The 13435-nt window shown below is 40.3% G+C and overlaps 7 protein-coding genes across 7 annotated transcripts; 3 read left to right on the top strand and 4 right to left on the bottom strand.

Annotated features, from left to right (window-relative positions):
• Window positions 1-4: 4 nt before the first annotated feature.
• On the bottom strand, window positions 5-1621 carry FOA43_003619 (uncharacterized protein; the record flags this gene model as incomplete). Its single annotated transcript, XM_038923870.1, has 1 exon — window positions 5-1621. The coding sequence occupies one exon, from the start codon at window positions 1619-1621 to the stop codon at window positions 5-7; it is 1617 nt and encodes a 538-aa protein (XP_038779798.1).
• A 242-nt stretch (window positions 1622-1863) lies between these two features.
• Window positions 1864-5046, top strand: KRE33 (killer toxin resistant protein; the record flags this gene model as incomplete). The annotated part of the gene is made up of 1 exon (XM_038923869.1): window positions 1864-5046. One exon carries the CDS (start codon window positions 1864-1866, stop codon window positions 5044-5046), a length of 3183 nt encoding a protein of 1060 aa, XP_038779797.1.
• A 28-nt stretch (window positions 5047-5074) lies between these two features.
• FOA43_003617 (uncharacterized protein) lies at window positions 5075-5833 on the bottom strand (the record flags this gene model as incomplete). Its single annotated transcript, XM_038923868.1, has 1 exon — window positions 5075-5833. The coding sequence occupies one exon, from the start codon at window positions 5831-5833 to the stop codon at window positions 5075-5077; it is 759 nt and encodes a 252-aa protein (XP_038779796.1).
• Window positions 5834-6022: 189 nt separating this feature from the next.
• Window positions 6023-6718, top strand: FOA43_003616 (uncharacterized protein; the record flags this gene model as incomplete). Its single annotated transcript, XM_038923867.1, has 1 exon — window positions 6023-6718. One exon carries the CDS (start codon window positions 6023-6025, stop codon window positions 6716-6718), a length of 696 nt encoding a protein of 231 aa, XP_038779795.1.
• An 85-nt stretch (window positions 6719-6803) lies between these two features.
• Window positions 6804-9797, bottom strand: FOA43_003615 (uncharacterized protein; the record flags this gene model as incomplete). Its single annotated transcript, XM_038923866.1, has 1 exon — window positions 6804-9797. The coding sequence occupies one exon, from the start codon at window positions 9795-9797 to the stop codon at window positions 6804-6806; it is 2994 nt and encodes a 997-aa protein (XP_038779794.1).
• Window positions 9798-10709: 912 nt separating this feature from the next.
• On the top strand, window positions 10710-12101 carry FOA43_003614 (uncharacterized protein; the record flags this gene model as incomplete). Its single annotated transcript, XM_038923865.1, has 1 exon — window positions 10710-12101. One exon carries the CDS (start codon window positions 10710-10712, stop codon window positions 12099-12101), a length of 1392 nt encoding a protein of 463 aa, XP_038779793.1.
• Window positions 12102-12226: 125 nt separating this feature from the next.
• FOA43_003613 (uncharacterized protein) lies at window positions 12227-13345 on the bottom strand (the record flags this gene model as incomplete). Its single annotated transcript, XM_038923864.1, has 1 exon — window positions 12227-13345. The coding sequence occupies one exon, from the start codon at window positions 13343-13345 to the stop codon at window positions 12227-12229; it is 1119 nt and encodes a 372-aa protein (XP_038779792.1).
• Window positions 13346-13435: the final 90 nt, after the last annotated feature.

The raw sequence follows: 13435 nt of genomic DNA, 5'->3' as shown, positions 1-13435 counted from the left end.
ATCATCAATTAGGGTTTTCGGGATCATAAGCATCAGCATCATCAGCTTCTTCCTCATCGACCGCTGTGGAGTACTTGATATCTTCGTTCTGCATTTGTCCATGTTGTATAGCATACGGTCCCATACTTTGACCTTCTAAACATGGATATACTTCACTATTTGCCGGTAGCGTATTCTGCACAGCCGAATGTATGCTTGTAACGGCAGATTTAGTTTGATTTGCAAGAAGTGAAACTATTTGGGCCAATATTTTCGCCTGCTGCTGGTCAAAGTTCGATTGAACATTGGAAATCAAATTTTGGAGCAGCTGACCTTGATTTGTGGAGTCCAGGGAAAAAGGTGGCTCCGACTGCTGATGGGTTTGTTGTGTCATATTTTGTGAGGACTGCACCTGGTTTTGAGGATTCATGATGCTTACAAAAGCTTGCGACGTCTGCGAGAGTACGTTGAGTAAAGGCGCAGGAGAGTATTGAGAAGTTGAAGAAACCGGCTGCTGACTCGACGCCGCGATAGAACATGGAATTGAGAGCGGCTGAGGGTATACTTGTCTTGAAATGTTACTCCGATCGTTCATAAGAATTTGATCTCCACCATCTTTGGACTGACTATCTTTGGACTTATTGTCTTTTTTCTTTGAAGCCTGAGATGAAGGTAATGAAGTAAGCCTTGATTTGATGTAATCTGGGATGAGTTTCTTCGAGGTACTTCCTATTTCATCTGTCTTCTTTTTCTTATTATCGCTGTTGGTCTTATTCTTATGCTTTCGCTTTTTCATCCGTTTGGCTGCCTTCTCCTTCTCGTCATCGGAGAACTCCTGTTCCTCCTCTGGAATCTCCTCGTCGTTCCAGTTACTTGCATCACTTCCCTTTATGGCCTTTATATTTTGTGTTAGTTCAAATTGTGCAGATGGAATGACATAGTAAACTTGATCTCCTTTTTTTATGCTTCGCTTTTCAAGGTCTTGTTTCGTGTTATACTTAAGGCGGTAGACCGGAGAGTGGATTCTTCCGAAAACCTCAAACAACGGACCTAATGGAGTTCTGTCTTTGAGACAGAGAATTGCACCTTCCAATACCTGATATTCAGCTGATGCAGAAGATTGAATAATGACATTTTTCTCCACAATACCTGTCACGTTTCCAAGATATCGAATGGGTGTATTACTGTCAATAATGAAATCGTCAGGCAAAGAAGGTGCATTTTCATCCACAATCTCGTTTTTCGATCTTATCGGACCCTCGTCATTATCATTATCTTTATCTTCTTCAAAATCAGTTACATTATCTTCTGATTCTGATCCTGGGTTTGAAACAGACAGCCCTGAGTTTGAGTTTGAGTTTGAGTTCGAGTTCGAGTCCGAGTCCGAGTCCGAGCTAGAACTCGTACCGGATCTGGAATTGGAGCTTAAAACAGAGTCAGCGACATCTTTTGCTTTGGGGCTCTGTTCTTTTTTCTGTTCTTCTGTCGGTTCTTTTAATTCTGGCTCATATTCATCTGATGAATAACTAAAATCTGTTTTCTTATCAAAAATACTATCCTCGTGAACGGCTTGTTCATTGTTGTCATCAGCAACTGCCCCGTTATGTAGTTCTTCTGAAGATTCAAGAACTTTTTCCTCCATAGGTTTTATGAGAATCAAATTTCGGTCTGGAAATGTGATTGGTGTTCCCTGAACTGAACTGATAACAGTACCTGTTGGATGCAGTACAAATGTCATTCTGTCATTCTGAAATATATAATGAATTTTTTTTTTTATTCTTTTTTGCCAAAAAATTTTTCAGATCACATATAAAGCATTGAAATCCAAATCATATCTCTTCAAGAAGTAGTTTAGTTTATTGTCATTGGATAAATCATTCTAAAATGACTACCAATATTAACAATAAAAACAAGAAGAAGATCTTGGATGCGAGAATCCCGGATCTCATTCGGAATGGCCTCCAGACAAGGCAACGTTCCTTCATAATAATGGTTGGTGATAAGTCAAGGGATCAAATACCCAACTTGCACTATCTTATGATGAATACAGATTTGAAGATGAATAAATCGATTCTTTGGGCATATAAAAAGAAGCTTCTTGGATTTACATCTCATAGAAAGAAAAGAGAACACAAAATCAAGAAGGATATCAAGAGAGGTCGAAGAGAAGCCAATGAATTGGATCCTTTTGAAGCCTTCATTTCCAATCAGCAAATCAGATATGTTTATTACAAGGAGTCAGACAAAATTTTGGGTAATACTTATGGAATGCTAGTCCTACAAGATTTTGAAGGTTTGACTCCGAACTTGATGGCCAGAACCATCGAGACTGTTGAAGGGGGTGGCATTATTGTGATGCTGCTGAAATCCCTACAGTCTTTGAAACAACTATATGCTATGACCATGGATGTTCATTCTCGTTATAGAACGGAGGCTCATAATGATGTTGTGGCAAGATTTAATGAGAGATTTCTTCTTTCCTTGGCTGATTGTAAGACATGTCTTGTTCTTGATGATTCTCTTAATGTCTTACCAATTTCCGGTGCAAGAGGTGTCAAGAAATTACCACCCAAAGATGATGATGAAATTTCCGCTAAACAGCAAGAACTTAATGAATTGAAGGAAAGTTTAGCTGATACCCAACCTGCCGGCTCTTTGGTGGCTCTTTCCAAGACTGCTAACCAGGCCCAATCAATTCTTAGGTTTATTGACGCCATTGCAGAAAAAACATTCAACACCACAGTTACATTAACTGCCGGAAGAGGTCGTGGTAAATCTGCCGCTCTGGGCATTTCAATTGCCGCTGCCATTGCCCAGGATTACTCCAATATTTTTGTCACGTCTCCTTCTCCTGAGAATTTAAAGACTTTGTTTGAATTCGTCTTTAAGGCATTGGATGCAATGGAATATGTTGAGCATCAGGATTATGATATTATTCAATCTACAAATCCTTCATTTCACAAATCCATTGTCAGAGTTGATGTTAAAAAGGCCGGTCACAGACAAACAATTCAGTATATCTTACCTACTGATTCACATGTTCTTGGCCAGGCAGAATTGGTTATCATCGACGAAGCTGCCGCTATTCCACTTCCTGTAGTTAAAAAACTTCTTGGTCCTTACCTCGTTTTCATGGCATCCACCATCAACGGTTATGAGGGAACCGGACGTTCTCTTTCTTTGAAATTGATTTCCCAGCTACGAAAGCAAGCCAAGAGTGTCACCAAAGAAGGTGCTGATGGTCATCAGTATGGTGAACCAACTTTCAAAAGAACGAATGATGATGAGAATGATTTGGATATCAGAGCCCGTAATTTAGTTGAAGTTACGTTGGATGAGCCGATCAGGTATGCTCCTGGAGATCCTGTGGAGTCGTGGCTTGGTAAACTTTTGTGTTTGGATGTTAAGTTATCCAAGAATACAAAGTATGCTACAAGAGGATGCCCTCATCCTAGTGAGTGTAGCTTGTTTTGCATTAACAGGGATACGTTGTTTTCCTATGATCCTGTCAGTGAAGCCTTTTTGCAAAAAATGATGGCTTTGTTTGTTTCTTCTCACTACAAAAACTCCCCTAATGACCTACAACTAATGTCCGATGCCCCTGCACATCAACTTTATGCATTGTTTGGTCCAGATGTTGGTAAGGATGCTTCGATTCCAACGCCTCTTTGCGTCATTCAATTAGCTCTAGAAGGAGAAATTTCGAGGGAGAGTATCCGAAGAAGTTTAAGCAGAGGTATTCGTGCTGGTGGTGATTTAATCCCTTGGCTTGTGTCCCAGCAGTTTCAAGATGATGATTTTGCCTCCTTATCTGGTGCCAGAATTGTTCGAATTGCCACTCATCCTGACTATCAAGACATGGGTTACGGATCTAGAGCCATCGAGCTTCTCAGTGATTACTTCGAAGGTAAGTTTACTGATGTTAATGAATCCAATAATTTGGATAATGACAGGTTTTCGCTGAGAAGATTGACTGATGAAGAGTTGGCACAAAGTTCTTTGAAAGATGAGATTTCTCCTAGAAAAGAAGATAGTTTACCCCCATTGTTTATCAATCTCGCTCATAAGGCACCTTACTATCTTCATTACATGGGTGTTTCATATGGTCTCACTCGTCCTTTGCTCAAATTCTGGAAAAAAGGTGGATATTCACCAGTATATCTTAGACAGACTCCGAACGGTCTTACGGGTGAATATACTTGTGTTATGCTCAAAGTGCTTCCAAATAGAAAAGATGAATGGCTTCAAGACTTTGCCAGAGATTTTCACAAGAGATTTCTCAGTTTGCTGTCATACAGTTTCCGTGCATTTCCCTCTGTTCAAGCCCTTAGTGTCATTGAATCTACCAGGACTGGTGGTTCAATTGCCTCTTCTGGTTCTTTAAGTAAATCTGACCTTGACGTTATCTTCTCGCCATTCGATTTGAAAAGGCTTGAATCATATGCCAACAATTTGCTTGATTATCATGTGATTCTTGATCTTGTTCCACATGTATCCAATCTATACTTTGAAGGTAAGCTTGCAGATGGTGTTAGGCTATCTCATGTTCAAAGAGCTATTCTCCTCTCTGTAGGTTTGCAAAGAAAGGAGATTGATGATGTTGCTAGAGAATTGAAGATCGAACCTAATCAATCTATGGCCATGTTTGCTAAAGTTATGAGAAAGGTGTCGGGATACCTACACAGTATTATCAAGGAGTCTATTTCTGGAGAGCTTCCAGAGGTGGAAACTAAAGAGGACGTGGACAACAAACTAAATAATGTCGAGGATATGGAAAGGGAGCTTGAAGAAGACTTGAACACGGCTGGTAAGGAGGCGGTCAGTGAAGTGAAGGAAAAGCAAAGAGAACTCATCAATTCTTTGAAGCTAGATAAATATGTGATCAATGACTTTGAAGATGAGTGGAAGTCGAATAAGACATCATTGGAGAAGGCTGCTAAACGTAAGGGAACTGTCAGCTTGAAGAGTGGAAAGAAAAGAAAGCCTACAGAGACAGCCGAAGACATTTACAAGCAAGAGATGACTTCGCTACAGAATGAAAAGAAGAAAAGAAAGGCCAAAAAATGATGGTCACAAATATAAATTGTATTATGCATTAGATCTGCTCACGCTCGATCCTATTCAATATGGTATCTACCACTTTTTGTAAAAGTACATTCAGATTTGAATTATCGTCGTTTCGAAATCCGTCAATACCTAAAGTATCTTTGGCATACTCATTCAGTGTTCCTCCTGTACGTTTAATTAAGTCCTCATCCGATCCATCCACAAAAAGTGAATGATGATATTTGTAATATTGTGGCCAGACGCGCTTTTCGAAATAGAAGGGTGGATCCATCCAAACACCAGAATCGATTGAATACTCTCTTGACGATCGTCTATGCTTTAATGTAGAAAAGTCTGTCCTAAAGAAGAGTCGAATGTCCATTAGTTTCCTTAATGTCTCGTTTTGAAACATAAGAAATCCGTCTATAAGGAAGACTTTTCGATCACCAAGTGCGTGCTCTATTTTACCAACAAGAATATCATGAAGTTCAGGGGATATGCTGACTTTAGTCTTGACATGATTCGAAATATTGGTCTTCTCTAAATGAATGCTCTTTCTCTTATCAATTGGAATGTTGTGTTTAAGCTTGTCGACGACGACAACAAAATCTTCAAAGTTGATTGCCTCTGGACAATCCCAGTCTCGATCCTGTATCTCTTGATTAAAGGGAACCTTTTCATCAGGGTAATAAAAATCATCCTCATGTATTATATCAGAATTGGGAAAGAGCTTTTTCAAAAAATTGGCAACAGTGGTCTTACCCGAACTAGAAGCACCACTGAGGCCGATGATTATTGGAGCGCTCATTAGTGAAAAACGATGATCAAAGATCGATCGTACAAAAAGACTCCAAGAAAAAAAATCAGCTCTTCTTGTGAAACTGAACATTATCGCGAAAATCAGAGTGACCTTTATAGCCCCTCATCGGAAGAGTTATCCTCCTTGCGTATTGTTTGCTTTCATTCTCTAGTTTCCTTCTTTTGTGACTAATCCATAATGACGGAGCCACTTAATGCCAATCCTACTGTTCTAGACTTTAGCGAACTCCCGAAGAGGGATAATGACTCCAGAGGTTTGAATGACAAGAATCTTGAAAGCCGTGAAGAAACACTTATTTACAACAGGCTCAAGTCTCTATCTTTACTCAAGGCGGACAGTTATGATGACGAGAATGATTTGGAAGATTTCAATATTGAAGATTTGAGACTTCCTGATTTAACGGACGATTCTGACAGCCAAAAGTCTGCGAAGGCGTTAGTTAAATGCGAGCCAACTACTACTGAGAATAAGGGTAAATTGGAACCTATTGATTCCCAGGAGATATATGATTTGGTATCTTCTATATCTGATCCTGAACATCCGCTAACGTTGGGCCAACTTGCAGTTGTGAATTTGGACGATATTAAGGTTACAAATCCGACAGCAAGAGATCAAATCGGTGAGGTTTTAGTACATATTACGCCGACTATCACACACTGCTCTTTAGCAACGCTAATTGGCCTAGGAATAAGAGTGAGGCTAGAGAGGTGTCTCCCAAAGAGGTTCAGAATAGTGATTTTGTTAAAGCAAGGTACTCATCAAAGTGAAAATCAGGTCAACAAACAGTTAAATGATAAGGAAAGAGTTAGCGCAGCCTGCGAGAATCCGCAGCTGCTCAGAGTGATAAGTCACATGTTAAGTACTTGCAAGTAGTGTATGTACTTTAAAAGGAATGTTCTTATAAGGCGTCGTATATTATAAACAGGGGTAATATTGATAATAAGCTATTGACAAGAGATCATTCTTCCCGAAGACTGGAGTAACTGTCTGGTGAAACAGAACTCAATAACTCTGATCCAAATAATGCGTCCATTAAGTCTGTATTCAAGGCCATTGATGTTAGCACATCATTGATATTGGAGCTACTTGGAGTTGATACAGCAGAGTCAGTATGCGTCTGTGCCTCCTGTCCGACCAACTGAGACACCCTTGTGTGTGAAGATGAGGATATAGAGCTGGTCCTACTCTTTTCGTTGTTTTTCGTAAAGAGGTTAGGGGCGCTATACTGCAATTGCACATGAGTTGATGTCAACGGCGGTCCAATCATATCATTCAGATATTGGTCATTAATGCTATTTTCTTGTTCTTGTTGCTGTTGCTGTTGCTGTTGCTGTTGCTGTTGCTGTTGCTGTTGCTGTTGCTGTTGCTGTTGCTGTTGCTGTTGCTGTTGCTGTTGCTGTTGCTGTTGCTGTTGCTGTTGCTGTTGCTGTTGTTGCTGTTGTTGTTGCTGTTGTTGTTCTTGTTGCTGTTGTTGTCGTTGTTGCTGTTGTTGCAGTTGCAGCTGTTGTTGATAAGCTCGAGCGTATGCAGGCTGCGAAGGAAGAACGTTCTGACGAATAAAAGTGTTTGGATTAGGAAGGTTGTGATGCTGTGACAGAGCTAATGATTGTGGACTACCTGATATTGGAGTTATGTCCGAAAACTCAGAGGCAAAACTTTCAGATGTAGCAGAAACAGATTTGGAACCTGATGGGAGATATACGGAGGACATTGTGGAATAGTCTGGCCGAGAAGCGGTCATCTGTGTACCTGGCTGCCTTCGAACTCGCATCTTTTGTAGTTCCTTTTGCTCAGGCTGAGGTTTTCTGGGCATTTGAGGAACTTGATCACCCGACCTGTGGTGTTCTCGCAATAATTTCAAAGATTCTTCTTTTTTCAGTGTTTCTGCGGCAATCGCATTACTTTTTCTGCGCTTATGACGGTCATGATGAAGATGAAGCTTCAATCTTCTGAAAGATCCTGGAAGACTTGCAGAAACACTCGTCTGTCCGCTCTCCTTTTTACCTTCGATTCGTTTAGCATTGCTCTTTGGAGCATTATAGTCTCTAACCAAAATTTGAATAATACCAAGATCCTCAAGTAATGTCTCAATAATATCACTCATTCGCTTCATGGTGCCGTCAATCTTATGCAAGTTGTTCAATATCAACTTTCTAATCATGTTTATTTCCTTCAATAGCTGTTGAAGATTGATACCATATTCGGAGTCCAAGTATTCCAGATCGATGGTACTTCTATTCTTACCGGATTTCTTTGAAGTAACAAACAAAATATATGTCAATGTAAGAACCATAATAGCATTGTAACAGTAAAACACATCATAATAAATTGTCCCGTTAAAGAATCCGTTGGCATCAGTATAGGTAACCAATTCAGCAGTCCGGAAGGAAGATTGAATACCATGAACCAATAAGGTTAATAAAGGATCCCCCTTCTTGATGATATAGTTCGGAACACTCACAATATGCAAAAACATAGGCAATGTAAGAGTAATGAAATAATAATGGTACTGAATGTGCAATTTGGGCTTGTATCGTCTAATAGGGAGAGACTTGTAATCCTTCCATTGTTCAGGAAGGTTATCCCAAAAGTTGTGAAGTTCCTTTTGAAATGTCAATGCCTTTTCAAGGCTTGGCAGTGATAATGGTTCTTTCTGTGTCTTCTTTTTATAATCCAAGATTTCAAAGATAATTTTCGTCAATTTAACACTTTCAAAGTAATAAGTCTTGAATAATTCATCGGTCTCGTCCTCGATATTAGGGAATTCAACATCAATTTCTTCCCAAGGAACAACACTGGCCCTTCCAAGAGAGCAGCACAATAAACTTTCGCTCTTAGCCAACGACCACATTATTCTCTTCATCTCGTCCGATTTTTCATCTTTAAACTTATTCACGATGACTTTTCGATGGAGACCCAATCCTTTTGCCTGAATAGCCGCCATCTGCATGAGACAATAGCCGCTCTCTCTCACCTTTATACTAGATAAATAGGTAGAGAACAGGAAAAGAAGTCTGATACCATCGATAGTGGGTGTTAGTACGACATCGGACAGCGTCAATCTAATGATATCGATAAACCGATTCATCATTTCTGTATCTAATACCGCCCCTTTGGGAGTATCAGATGGATTTGAAAACTCTTGGAATCGTCTTCCAAGAATCCAGACCATGTATATACAGCAGATTTCGGCGCTACTGATGTGCAGTGGTTCATCATTATCGCAATCGGCATTTGAGGTATTGTTTATTTCTTCCCAGAATACCCGGTATCTCTCAGAAAACTTCCTTCTGTTGAATATGAAGTAATAGGGGTGAACCTTTTCAAAGAATACCTCGACATAGATATCAGCCTCTTCTTTGCCGATCAAATTTATCAATGGGAATCTATCCACGTTGATTGTATCCAAATTATATAAATGGGTAGGATATTGATAGGCAGGCTCATTCTCAGATGTTATGGTCTGAACGCTACTATCTCTGATATCTTGCGTAGAAGTGGGCGGATGTCTGTTGTAGGAAGATCTCTTGATGATGATATCGCACAAGCCATTTAGTAGAGAAGCAGTACCAAAATTACCGATGAAATGCGTATGTCCAAAGCGATCCATGATCAACCTTTCACTATCATAATTTGAGTTCGCACGAGTTTTGATATTTGGAGGAAGAGAAGGAGCACTCAAAGCCAAAGAGCTAGAATCTAATGCACTCTGTTGTGGCTGTTCAGTAATTGGGGAAGAATTTGACCCTTCTTTAGTATCTGAATCTTCCGAAGCCGTCGGTATATTAAGTATCTTGCTCTTCTTAGAAGTTGCGGGCAAAAACGATAGCTCTGCTAACTTCAGGGCAGCAGTGCCATCTGTATTCTCCTTCTTAACTACGTGTTTTCGGATTTCGCTTTCATCAAGAGGTTTTAAAGCCATATTTTCGGTGGAGGAATCGAATGATGGCATCTCCAATTTGAGAGATCTTCCAAGATCGATAAGTTCCTCGATGTTGTAAACGTCGTTATGAGGAAATAGTCCGGCTACCAGTGCCAATAAGCATCTGTAGTGTAGATTTATATTCTCTATAGGTCCATAAAACCTTTTTTTCCTGGGTATCGAAGTGGTACACGCGACACCAGCTTTAGAACATTGAATGCAGGGAGTAATGTTATCATATTTCAAGTCATTATTCTGAATTCTGCGACACTTGATCTTCCTAATCTTGCACCTATCACAGGAAAATAGGGCACGTTTTCTCCTATCGATTGGTACAATTCTTCTTTTTCGCTGAAGTCTTGCGGAGCCCCGAGGATTCATGGGCTGCTTGGAAGCGGAAACCAAAGTTGAAGATGAAGCACAGCCCGAGCCGATACCTGAACTTGACACCGATGTAGATAAAGGAGGTGAAGCTGATGAACCCATCACACTTTTCAGCTAACAGTTGATAAACGGTCTTGTATCAGGCTCGTTTCTATGATGTGAACGGGTATGAAAACTTTGAAGCGGGATTTCCCCGCGTATTTTAGTATTCCTTGCGACTTTATCCGCTTATTGTTTCTGTTACGGAAGTGCGTCTGTCGTGACATGCTCGGACAGCATTGATTACATTTGGTGTAGGGATGTCCATCAAGAAAATGAGAATCTACGCGTTTAGCCTCTCTTTCGGGTGTGGCTTGGCATTCTAAGAATTATGGCTGTTGTGGCGAAGCAGATCAACTAGCCCTCGACAGCCGCAAGCGTTGACTACTGATAACAGATTGCATAAATGCATGGTCCGACTTGATGCTTAACTTTTGGTCATTTGCTTTCTCTATTCTTATCGTGTGATTAGTCCGTCCACCATTTATTTCACCGGGATCAGCATTTTCCTTCTTGATAATGAATGAGGGCCTCAAGCCGGGGGCTACAATGTCCTCGTCTATTGTCAACACCATCAACACCATAGTTGGATCGGGTATGTTGGTGCTTCCGTTTGCATTTAAGACGGACTCTATTGTTTTAGGAAGTGTACTAATGATAGTGGCCGCTGGTTCAAATGGTATTGGTCTTATAGTGCAAGGAATGTCCTCGAAGTTTATTAGGCCTGGTTCTGCCACCTTTTTCTCTGTTTGTATGATCACCTTCCCAAGTCTCAGTGTATTGTTCGACATTGCTATATTCTTACAATGCTACGGTGTTGCGATCTCTTACGTTGTTCTAACTGGAGATTTAATGCCTTTGGTGTATTCTATTGATGGCTGGAGCGCACAGCAAATGAGGGTATCATACATGTTACTCTCTACTGTGATCACTGTACCATTATGCTTTTTGCACAAGTTGGATAGCTTAAAGTACGCCTCTGTGATATCGTTGGTGGCCATTGCTTACCTAATGGTTTTAATATACGCTCAGTTTTTCTATTCATGGGGATTAGGATTCAAAAACGTTCCTGTGGATAACCTGGGACCTGTTTCCTGGTTCCAACCCCGAGGTATAAAGCCTGTCTTTAAAACCCTTGGTATTATCGTTCTTGCTTATACTTGTCCTAATGAGTATGCTATAGTTGCCGAATTGCAACACCCCTCGATGGCCAGAATCTCTAAGATTGTTTATATCTCTATGGGAATCATTACCATGCTTTTTCTTACAGTATCGATATTTGGTTACTTGAACTTTGGAGATGCCATCAAGGGTAATATCATTCTCATGTATGGAAATGATTTTTATTCCACTTTGGGAAGGTTGTTACTTGTATTGATGGTTCTTCTATCGTTCCCCTTGATGTTCCACCCTGCAAGGATCTCCTTCAACAATATATATTTTGCCATAAAGACCAAACTAACATCTAAGGTGTCTGAAGATTTGGGCGAAGGTAGTCCATTGCTTGGAGCCGTTCAGATTGCTCAGCAACGTGCGACAGCTGATGACGAGGACAAGGTCGATGAAAGGGATATCGAGTTGCCGCCATCGAGGTTCATTTGGATGACAGTTGTGCTATTAGTTGCTGCGTACTGTATTTCCGTCATTTTGGATTCCTTTGAGTTAATTCTCTCATTAGTGGGAGCTACCGGTGGGGTTTTGATTAGTTATGTCTTGCCTGGCTTTTACGGTTACAGGTTGATAGATACGGCGGACGAGAAATTGTTGGCAAGATTTGATAAGTACGGGGGAAACGAAGAATCCTCTTATTGGCTTTTCAAGAGTAAGAAGTTGAAGTGGTGCTGTATGAGTTTAATTGTGTGGGGATTGTTCAGTATGGTGATATGCGTCTATGCAAGTCTTTTTGAATAGTGAAGTCTTTATTAATTCACTGTTATGAAATCAGTTTTAATTAAGTATTTACAATAGTCAAATTACCAATTAGCAGTTAAGAAAGTAAGAATGAAAGGTATAGGAAAGAATCGACATCAGCAGTGTTAAATTACCTGCTCGTCGTCACTTCTAACATCCTCAGCAGGAGCACCTCTAATGACTTTGATAGCAACCCTGAAGATCATATATAACCAAAGACATGTGATGATCTGTAGACCTGTTAGCAATACAACAAATGAATTGAGTTTACCTTGAGTGCAACAGATTTCATTAGAACCTGGAGAAAACTTGGAGCAATCATTCTCCATAACTCCTAAAGCAGAAGAATAGATATAGTAGACAACGTAGTTGTAAACACCATGGCGAAGGACAATCCAAATTATCATGAATAATATGAAGACAACATCGCAGATACGTCCGAAACCACAGTATTTGAGAACTTTGGCTAGAGAAAGAAACACATCACCGATGTCCATTAAGAGTAGGATCACGTGGCCCACTCGTGTGAAGCAAGTGCGATAAGACTCCAAACAAAGTATTGAGGTTATGATATGATGAAAGAACATCTCCAAGTAATCTTTCCGTTTTTCCTCAATGTGTAAGACGATCATCTGTTGAATATAGCAGCTGGTCTCGATTAGGTAGAAAAACTTGAACCCGTACGAAAGATTCTGGTCAGGCCAGCCTGCAAATACGTTGCGCATATTCAGGAAGTAGTCAGATTTCCAGTAAAGATAAAAGCCAAAGCACCAAGAGCAAGAATAGTAAGTAAGAGACCAACCCTGTTCTTTGAACCTCTGAACAGCTTTGTACTTATGAATTCCCAGCAGATTAGCCAGCTGTGAAAATACAAATCGTATCATAAAGCTGCGCACGAGCATGAGATTCACAATCATAGTTATCATTAAATAACCATCCTCCAATCCACGGCCATAAGTAGCTGTGTCAACTTGATAGTACCTCATCACGTAAAACTTCTTGCCCAGAGACAGATGTAGATAATAAGTACATGCAAAAATTGCGAAGTCATAAATCAAGGAAAATTCAATCTGAAGATTGTCGAGTCTATTAACCTGTTCTTTCTCAGAATACTCAAGATCTGACGAAGCCTCCGAATCACTAGATCCGACTGACACTGATCCATCCGCAGTTTTTTCTCCCCCTCCTGAACGCGATTTCAACTCAGTCCGAGTCCTATCACTAATGTCAAAGTTCTGGACCATCTTCGTGCTGCTGTTACTAATAAATGGTAGCGAAGAAGTAAGGAACAAGCTAATCCAAAGTTGTGAGTTCGGGGCAAAAAAAAAAGGTAT

Source organism: Brettanomyces nanus, chromosome 4 (genome assembly GCF_011074865.1).
Source record: "Brettanomyces nanus chromosome 4, complete sequence".
NCBI lineage: Eukaryota > Fungi > Ascomycota > Pichiomycetes > Pichiales > Pichiaceae > Brettanomyces > Brettanomyces nanus.
The sequence above is the reverse complement of the archived record's forward strand: the minus strand, read 5'-3'. Positions and strand labels throughout refer to the sequence as shown.